Raw genomic sequence first — 10,410 nt, 5'->3', positions numbered from 1 at the left:
TATATATATATATATATATATATATAAAATAATACAAAATTCAATATAATTTAACATGTATGAACCTTAAAATGACAACAATATAAAAAACTTAACTATATTTTGGCAGTTTTACATACAAAAGAAAAGCAATGACAAGCTTATTGGAGCAACAGCCTAAAACAGTTTTAAATATTTTATCTTGATATTTAACTTACTACTAGCATTAGAAAAAAAATCAAAATATTAATGTCAAGGTTATTATTCCTCTTGTGGTTCAAAATCCACTAGCCATAAGTCTAATTACTAGAGGTCAATGAGGTGCAATGTTTCTATGTTCAGAAACACTTCATATTTTCAGTTGTTAAAAACATAACTAGAAAGGAAAAACACAGTATACTGTGAATAATATCTAGAATAATTATCCTTACTAAATAAAAATTAACAAAGCAATCTCTTAACAGTTTAATTTTAAGGATGTAAAGCTCGGTAAGCATATTTTTTTAAAGTTTGGAGAGAAAAATTCTATTTTTCATTTACTTAATAGTTTTGTAATCTAGACATGTTATGCCTTATTATACTGTTCATACTGGTGTGTGGCCATTACGGGGCTAGAATGTCAACATCAGAAGATAAGTGTTACTTATCACCTAAGAGATCCTATAGTAAGTAGTCTATATCATTGTTTTATTATAAATCCATTCCATTAGAAGCAGCTATCTTCCCACAAATGGCTTCAAATGAGGAATAGTTTTCTTAAATTTTGGGTAATGCTGGCTTGAAAATCCATATGCACTCTTTATTTTTGTATATTTTCTTCTTTCTTCCACAAGCAAGTCTCGCAAACAAAAGATAAATCTAATATGTAATCTATTCCTTTACTTTCTCTGTAGGTCCTAGTTCCTTATATATTTCTCTTATTAAGGTACATTTTACCTTCTCAAATTCTAATTTGTACCTCAGCTTCATCTGTCTATCATTTATGTGCAAAAGTTTTTGTTGTTAGATTTGCTGCATGATAAGCTGTATTATGCATATACGTATATAGAACTGGCAACATAAAATTAACCCCTTTTTTTTCAGTTTCCAAAAAATACTGGCTTCTTAACGATGCATTATTTATACATCATCTTAAACATATTCTAACCATTCTTTGTGGTATGATATAAAATTTAAATCATTACTTTCATCCTCTGAATTTTCTAATGATTCATACTGCCAACTTTATACTTATTAGATTCCTCATATATTGCAAGTTCTTTGCTAACTATCCTCTCAATTAAGTTTATTATATTTCATTAAATATTGAGCTCATGTGAGATTTTTGCTTCATCAGCTTAGACATCAAATGCTGTAACAACAAGTTTTATAACTGCATATAAATCACATTTTTTGAGTGTTATAGGTCACACCTAGCTGATTGAAAATATTCTGAATAGTTTTCTGTGGCACACAACATTTAGATTTGAAATACTATTTTTTTATATATTCAGTTAAAAGTCTGCAGTGGACTGGTTAACCCTTTTGATACGAGTCACAGGTTTGTTGACTCGCATTCAAAATTTTATTGAACTACTATTTCATGAACTTATGTCAATAAGTTTGGTATCAAACTGAAGATTATAATTCAAATCTTAGAACCATACATTACTCAATTTATTAATTTGTAAGTAAATATGTAAAAAAACCCAGATAAACATCAATTTTTGTGTGTTACACGGTACATTGAATGCAGAAGTGGTTCCAATTAGATGTTTGTGAAGTCAAAGTACTAAGTCTATAGTTTCGTACAAATTAGAAACTCAGATTACAGATATTGAAAAGCTTGAATATAAAATAAGGTCTTACCTTTTCTATTTGCTAAGATATTGCTCACATAATAAATGAAACACACAGTGGCACCCTGCTCACCTCTTTCCATTTTTGGAAATGCTCCCTTATATACACTTACTTCTATATATGACATGAATAACCAATCAGAAACTTAGAATGTCTCCCTGGTGATTTTCTCAGCCTTTCTAACATCCCTTCCACCATTTCTTTCTTTCAATCAAGATTTCAATGATGAAGGTTGTGTCTAAGTCTGAACGAAATTTCATATATTTTTTAGACCTAAATAAATCTCAGTTACTAAGCTTGATATATTATAGTGGAATTCTATGGTATTGATGCAATAATTTATGATTTCTTAGTTATTCAAAAGTATATATAAAACCTAAAAAAAATATTTTGTTTCGTATCCTCCACTTGTAAAACTTTTAAAGGCTTAGCAACTTATGTCAAGCAGCAACCGAGTACAAAGATCATAACTAAGAGAGATAATTGTTTGCTTTACTTCTTTATTTACTGTTCTATGTTTTAGGAAAAATAACTAAGAACTTATTTCAAAATAGCAATAATCTATATTCATATATGATGTATAATAATCGATATGTAACTATTTTACAAAATACTAGTCTACTAAAACACAGCCAAGACTAGATACTTTGTACAGACCAAAGTTCACCTTTATGTTATTTGATATGGTAACATGAGTGCATGTGAGCCACGTCGTTGTAACTTCTGTATTGTTAGCCAGGCATGGGTGAAAGGTCAATATAATAAAAATGATAAATATATATATAAATGTATAATACTATGAGATTTTTTTTTTTTTTTTATGGTGCTTGCGAGATCATTCACATTTACCGAACTCGTACAGATATTAATTACTGAAAATAACAGATAAAATATAAAGTTTTTTCTTAAGAAATGTTTAATAACTATCCGGACAGTATAAAGATTTCTCATGTGAAATTTGAAAGTTTTCTGATGCCATAAAAGTATTTTTAATCTTAAAATGAATATTACTTTGCATGATAGGTAGAGAACATGCAAAAAGAAAAAAAAGACATGTGAAAAAAGTTGCTTTACAAACCTAAAATCTTAATAAAAAGATTTGATATTTTGTGTATGAAAGCATTGTAATGTTTACTGATAATCTGTCAAAATCGCTTACTAATTTAAAAGTTATAACACAAAAAATAAAATAAACACAAAATGGTAACGAGGTCGGTTCCAGGGAACGAGCCCGTGCTGAGAGAGTTAACAGATTACTATTTAAAGTAAGTTATTTTGATCTTACAAGTTATAGTGCATTAATAAAATAGTCCCGACATCTCTAGTATATATGGGTATATTATGCCATTGATATATTTGTGAAGAAAAGGTTCGAAAGATGCTAAAATGAAAACAAACAGTTTGATTACTTCACTTAAGCTGGGCAGTTTAAAGATAGAACAAATTACACAGCTTTGATGGTTTTTAATTTATTTAATATCTGTGCCCATATTTATGCAATTAATTATGAAAAGTAACTGTAATAATTATGTAAGGTAATGATTCATCAGAAATATTGTTTTAATTCTTTATAAAACAATATATACTTCACTAGGTGTTGCCTATAACACACTAATATCATGATGCACAGTACAGATTGGGCAGGGATATGTGGAAGGCAATATTTCCAAGAGACGGATATAAAAACACATAAAGAAAAATGTAAAAGGCAATGTATAATGCCAGTAGTTTGGAAATGATAAGTTTTGTAAAAAGTTGCTTAAAATAATATTGACAGTATAATGTTTAATTCACGATAATAACTAATATGGCACCCGTAAGGGTTTCTGCAAAAACATTGCTATTTGTTATCTACGAAGCTTTGTAAAAACAGTTTAACTTATGCAAGTGACTATTATACATTATATTTACCTAATAATGTATAATTTAATGCACCATATATATGAGCAATACATTAGGAATATTTACTGTTTGTCAAGAAACAAACGAGATGCTAGGAATAGGAAAGAATAAAGACTGAAGGCAAAGATGAGCATGCACAGCTTGACAGAATCAGATTAATAGTTTTTGTATTGTTTTGAAACTATGGTTTTTCAGTCCACAGTATGCTCTTAAGATTGAGGTTTTAATTATTATCAAGATTGTATAGTGCTAGTGTGGTCGGGTACAGGTGAGTTGTTAGTATTTGTCATTTGGTTTAAATCCAAGGACCACACCAGAATAAAAATAATGTAACAATTTTAGTTGAAGTAATAAGTAACATTTGTATTCATGCCAATTACTCTAGCCTCTATTATATATCATGATGATGTAGGATTATGATACAGTTATGAACATTGTGGATATTGTATTAGCAGATCAAATTCCATGTATAAAATGTCCTTTATGTATAATTAGAACTTACAATTTAGTTATTTGTAAATATTATTTGATGATCTCTGAATGAACAAAACTTGCATAAACATGAAAATATTTTTGGTTATTTGAATGTTTCATAAATATATAGTTATGTTAATTCAAAGATTTCAATAATTTTGATATAGGTGAACTCGATGTGCAAGTTTCAAAGCATGTACAAAAATAATACATTTTACTCTGGTTCAGCAAATGATTTCATTCACATGTGTAACTGTTTAATAGATATCAGAAATGAGTTATAGTTCAGTGACATATTATAAGCATAGAACAAATGGTCAGAAAATAACATATTTTGGTCTGGGAAAGGTCAGTGAATATTATTCTGCCCAACATTTGGAAATTATATGTTTCCTCACTGTAGCAACTTCAGCAGAAATAAAATATTAAGGTAAATATATTATTTATTCCAATAATAATACAGTTGTTAATGGCTAAATTCTTGATGAAAACTAGATACTTATTTCAACAGGTCATGTTGAACCTAACCACCAAAAATCTGTTAGATATAAAATTAATTTCAATGGGTCTGACTTGCAGAGCCATCATATAAGTTATTTTCTCAGTAAAAGGGGAAACACTCTAAATATCAGTGCTGAAATGTAATAAAGTAGTAACAAAATTATTAAGCCAGTTGAACAATAGTGAATGTGAAGAATTCGAGATTATTGATCATGAAACAACTTTTTCGGAAATGGCAAGCTTTAGCAACACCATTGCTTCTTAACTTGTGTGTTGATTAGTGTTAATTTTAATTGTACCTTTTAATTAAAAGTTAAAAGTTGAAACATCTCGACTTGAAATATGCTGGCATTTAAATATGTATTACTCATACATATTGGTATAGTTTGTCAAGATATGCTTAAGTTCAGTGCATGTGTTTTCTAGTCCCAATCTTAAGATCACACAAAATACATTTCTGTTGTTGTATTATAATGTTGAGTGGTAGTTTGAAGTAAGTCCTCACTTGTGAACAAATGTGATCTTATACTTTTATATTCGGAAGAACATTTGTAAATGTGTTTTATAGTTGTTGTTTTTTTATATATTTTGTGGTTAGTTATACTATTAAAAGTTCAATTAAAAATCAAACTGAAATATTTTACTTTTGAGAAGAATATTTCATATGTTCCTGCAGTTTTGAACATGCTCAAATTTTATGTGCTCAAAATATTTCAGAAATGAATTTAACTGTCAAGTTGTTTATTTTTACAGTAAGACAATTTGTTTAGTTTGTTTACCAATTTATAGTAAAGCTGATACTTTCATCTTTCAGTGCATGTAGTAAAGAAACAGAAATAGTAACAGAAGTATCAGAACTATGAAAATGTACTACTTATAGTAAAGAAAGCATGAGAGAACTTGGTTTTTTTTATGATCATCTACTATACATTTGTATTTTTATTATATATAAAGGCTTAATGGAGTGTATAATGAATCACTAACACAATTTGTCTTTCTTTCCACTTTTAGCTCTATATGAATTTTATAGTTGATTTTGAAAACAAGTAAGTTGATGATACGTATTATTTGTTGAGTTAGTTTTTTTTAAATGTACATAAATTATAAGTGTTGGAAATTTTCACCTTCAGTCAAAATTATTGTTAAAGAGAAAGTTAAGACTACTTGATTCGATGTAGATCTGTACTAGCAGCTTGAAATGTTGTCTAAGGCAGATGCAGTCTACACAGAAGTCTTCAATTAAGTTCAGTCAAAATAATTAGAATATGATGAATGTTGAAAAATTAGAACTGTCACAGAGAACATATAACAAAATATACATAATTTCTTAATTTAAAAAACTACATTTTATATGTAATATTTTTATCAAATATTTTATGTAGTGATAAATCATGTGAATGCTTTCTTATATCAAGCATGTTTTATTTTTTTCAAAACCTAAAATATCTAATGTTTTTTTCCATTCATTTGGTTATATGTGCAAGTCATTCTGTAACAAACTTGTGCATTAAAACAAAAATGCTTGCAAGTGATGTTTTTTTTAAACAATGGAAAATTTTTCTCTGCTTTTTTATATTACATAAACTGTTAATCTGTATACCTTTTCACATATAATGAATAAAATAAGTTAAATAAACAGGACCATAACTTGATAATGAGAAAAACTGCAGTAATAAGTAATATGACATGGTGATTATTCTGTACTAATGTGTAAATGATTGATGAAATGCAATCCTATGAATTTATTCAGATTCATCAAATTCTGTTGCATCATTAAAGTTTTAGATTCAAAACGTTCATTTCAAGTCTAGTGTTTGTAATAATCATTCTAACATAACAGAAAAAAAAGTTGCTGTTTGTGTATACCGTATGTCTTCCATAGAAGGTAAAGTGTTTGATGCGTGCCTAAATATTTAGGGCTTTGAAATTATTTGAACAAATTGAAAATAGCAGGGAATGGATGAATTATATTTATTTAATCTAATCATTTAACAATTTTTTTGACACTTATAGATAACAGTCATCACTTCAAAACTTCAGATAGCTTTATAACCAGCCTGATAAAAATAAAAGTAATGTGAACTAACATGTAATCATACATAGTGAGTACTTACTTTATACATGTGAGAAAATTCAAGGACAAAAGTAAATAAATAAAAAGATAAACTGAAGCATTTATTAAACATATAAATAATATAGTTCAAAAGGTAATTCCAAAGTAAAGTCATTTGCAAGTAACATTTAAATCAATTTCAAGTTACACTGAAATGCTTATAGAACATTTCTTATTACAGGAATAGGATCATTTCTACTGAGAAAATTTAGACTAGATACATAGTTTAGTAGACATATTTTGTATAAATTTACTGAGTTTAGTTTGGAAATGTAACAATGTACTATTATGAAGCCCGAAATCTATAAAAATTGTCTTAAGAACTACATTTTCCTATAATATGTAGTTATGAAAAATTAGATATTTCAAAGTTTCATTGTTTTTTGTTTTTTTTTACCAGAAGATAAAATTTATAAGTTATCAGAAATTAAAACACTTGGTTTATTTTTAATGTTTTTTATGACTTGTTTGTTCTTTTGAGACAGTAACTCAAAATAAACAAATGCACTTTTGCCAATGTTTTTTCTTTATAATTTATTGTATATATGGAAGTGGGTTGTATGTAAGTTAAAGATTTGTAGCAAATATACTGCATTTATTGGCTTTTATGTTTCAGGATAAATCTGTTATCATTGGTAGAGATCATCTATATTGTAGCAAAACAAATCAAAGGTGAGTTGTAATATATTGTCCTTTATTTTGAGAACTTTCCTGCTGATGAGTAATTGATCAGGTAAATCTCAATAATAATGAGTATTGCTATGAGAGATTTTATGCTACTTTTGTTTGGGTGGTGACTGTAAACTGTTACTATACCAAATTCCTCTTCTTTCGAAAGAGTGCAGCATATATTGTGTAATTTCAGAATGTTGAAAAATTTATCCTTTTATTGTTGAATACGAACAAAATAGCTTAGGCTATAATAAAGTAGTGTTCAATTAACAAGGGTATATGGATACATTAGATCTGTTGAGATTGGTGTCTGTGTATATAATAATTCTTTATATTAGGCATGATAAATAGTAACAAAATAAGCCACTTTTAATATATGATTGTCAAAAAAACATGAGGCATGGATATATGTACACAGCTTCTTACGGTCGATATTGTATTTTTGATTTATATGATTGTCAGAGTAATTTTTTTATGTATCTTAAGATGAAAAATTAGTTTTATATCTCAAGTAAGGAGATGTCTTTATAATATTTTTAGCTATCCAATAGAATTTGTTTATGTTTTCTTTTAGATCATGACAAATGTGTGGACTTTGTGACAAAAGTCAAGGAAAAGGTACAGATTTTTATACTAAAATGTTAGTAATGCTTAAGTGCTAAAGGATATAAATAATACTATAATATGAATTATTATAGATAATACTGTTAATGACAACTGTGTTAGCATTGATTAGGTTTTGTGCAATTCTGTCTGAATATAAGACTATTACAATTAGAATATGGAAAATATTAATTCATTCAGCACATCTCATTAAGTCCACTTAATTAATGACTTTTTGAAATTACTAGGATTACTTAAATACTAATAACCATAAGTTCATAAATATCTCGCATCATTAAAAACAAAATAAATAATTCTCATGTTCTTTAGTAGATTTTGTTGCAGATATTTTATGCTTCTGAACACAGTCTGCCTATTATTAAGATTTGAAATCTGGATGGCATTCCAACATTAGGGTGTTTGGAATCTGTTGAAAACAAACACTTGTTAAACCGATTTAATGTTTTCTGGACAGACTCCATTCAGAATCACAGTAACATTCATGTAACAGTAACAAGACAGGCATTGTGAACTGTACACATAAAACATTTCTTTGTTATTAATCAACTATATATTGTGTGATTGGAATTAAACTGAATCTGTATGGTACAAAGTAAATGTATTGTTCTGCAATATTGTAGGTTTTCCTCTTTCACTTTTATATGTATGGTAATGATTTCCATATGTTTAAAGGTTTTAGATGATTTGTAATATTTAATTCATTACATCCTTTATTACACATTATTCTAATTCTAAAGCTGCTGCAATCAATGGCAGTACTAGGCATGATCAGGCCAAACAATTGCTTATGGCTTCAAGCAGGTTAAGGAGCTTTCAATTCATGTTTTTTTTCATTTCATCAGAACTTTGACTTTTTTCCTTTTTAGTATTGTGCTCATTTGAAAAAACATTTTCAGTGAAAGTGAGCCAAAAAAACACCTTACTCAGTAGCAGTGGATGTTTAGAAATTGCAGTAGCAAATGTTTCTCAGTCAGGTACTCTTGCTGTGCATGTGTGCTGATTGGCTGCCAAGTGCAGTATACACACACACACACTGTGCAGGACTTGAGAAAAATACTGGTACTATGGTGTTAGTGTGCGAGTAGAAATGACTTTTTAATAAGTTGATTAGTATGTGTTTTGTTGGTATATTTTTGATTTGTGGGAATTAATATTTTTTAGGGGTTGAGTGAGATGATCCAAAAATATTACTGCTTAGGGCCTCCATTGGACTAGTACCACCCTTACCTGCCATTCCTTATATTGACCATAGATAATGAAACATAACATTTTATGTATTCTCTTATGCTTGACAGATTTAATTTTATATACTTTTCTGAGTGCCAAAATTCACAGCATCTTACCAGCTGTATTGTAAGTATTTCTGACTTGTTTGATTATGAAGGTAATTTTATAATTGCTTTATCTGTATTTTATACATCCTTATATGGTTACTGGTCTTTTTTTTTCATGAGTGACTTAATTGTTTAGCCATGCTCTCCTGCTTTGTCTTGGAGTTTTAATGATTGTTGGAGCAAATCCAACTGTGAATAAGCAAAATAATCATTTAATGGTGAATAAAATTGGTTTATAAACACAGCTTAGAATTTTTCAAGAAAATATTCATACATATAGATCAAGGTATCAGCTAAAAGATAATTATGAAAATGCAATAAGAAGTATAGACATTAGGTACGAAAAAAGAATCAGCAGTGCAAGCTAGTTTTTTTTTTAATGAGGGTTGTTCATATATAAAAAGTTCTCATTACTTGTAGGTAATAGTACAGTTTGATTGACAAACTTTTGTTCATTATTATCTTCTACTCAGGTTAAGGCTAGAACTGAGGCTGTTGTTCTGTGTAATATCATCATAGGGCATTTGAAGTTGACCAAGAGAGAGATGGAGGGAGTAAAGGTGAGACAAAAAAGTCAGATGTGAATTATGTATCTTAGACTATATAATGATTATATGTTTTCAAAGGTATGAATATGTTTGTAAAATGTAATGTATAATCTACCAATATAAAAAGTAATGAACATTTTAAAGAAAAGTTAAAAAAAGATTAAATTACTCACAAAACTAAAGATTAGTCATAAGTGCTTTTTTTCTGTTAGTTCAGAACTAGGAGCTGTAATATAGACAGCCTTTGTGCAGCCAGCAACATACAAGAGACCTTAGTTTGTGCTTCAAAAACTTTATTAAGCATTATTGAGTATTCTGTTTTTTTGGTGTTTTTTCAGTAGGCTTTTGACCTAACACACACACACACACACACACACACACACACACACACACACTATATATAGTATATATATATATATATATA

General features: G+C 28.3%; 1 protein-coding gene across 1 annotated transcript in view; it reads left to right on the top strand.

Moving 5' to 3' along the window:
• Positions 1-10,410, top strand: part of LOC106469814 (26S proteasome non-ATPase regulatory subunit 13-like) — a 38,962-nt gene that overhangs the window by 11,855 nt on the left and 16,697 nt on the right. The window contains exons 3-6 of the mRNA XM_013930323.2: positions 5,707-5,741; positions 7,425-7,480; positions 8,055-8,098; positions 9,912-9,998. Coding sequence (XP_013785777.1) covers positions 5,707-5,741; positions 7,425-7,480; positions 8,055-8,098; positions 9,912-9,998 — 222 coding nt within the window. The remainder of the gene's footprint in view (positions 1-5,706; positions 5,742-7,424; positions 7,481-8,054; positions 8,099-9,911; positions 9,999-10,410) is intronic.

This window comes from Limulus polyphemus, unplaced genomic scaffold (assembly GCF_000517525.1).
Source record: "Limulus polyphemus unplaced genomic scaffold, Limulus_polyphemus-2.1.2 Scaffold3667, whole genome shotgun sequence".
In the NCBI taxonomy this organism is placed as follows: domain Eukaryota; kingdom Metazoa; phylum Arthropoda; class Merostomata; order Xiphosura; family Limulidae; genus Limulus; species Limulus polyphemus.
This window is presented reverse-complemented; position numbering and strand designations above follow the sequence as displayed.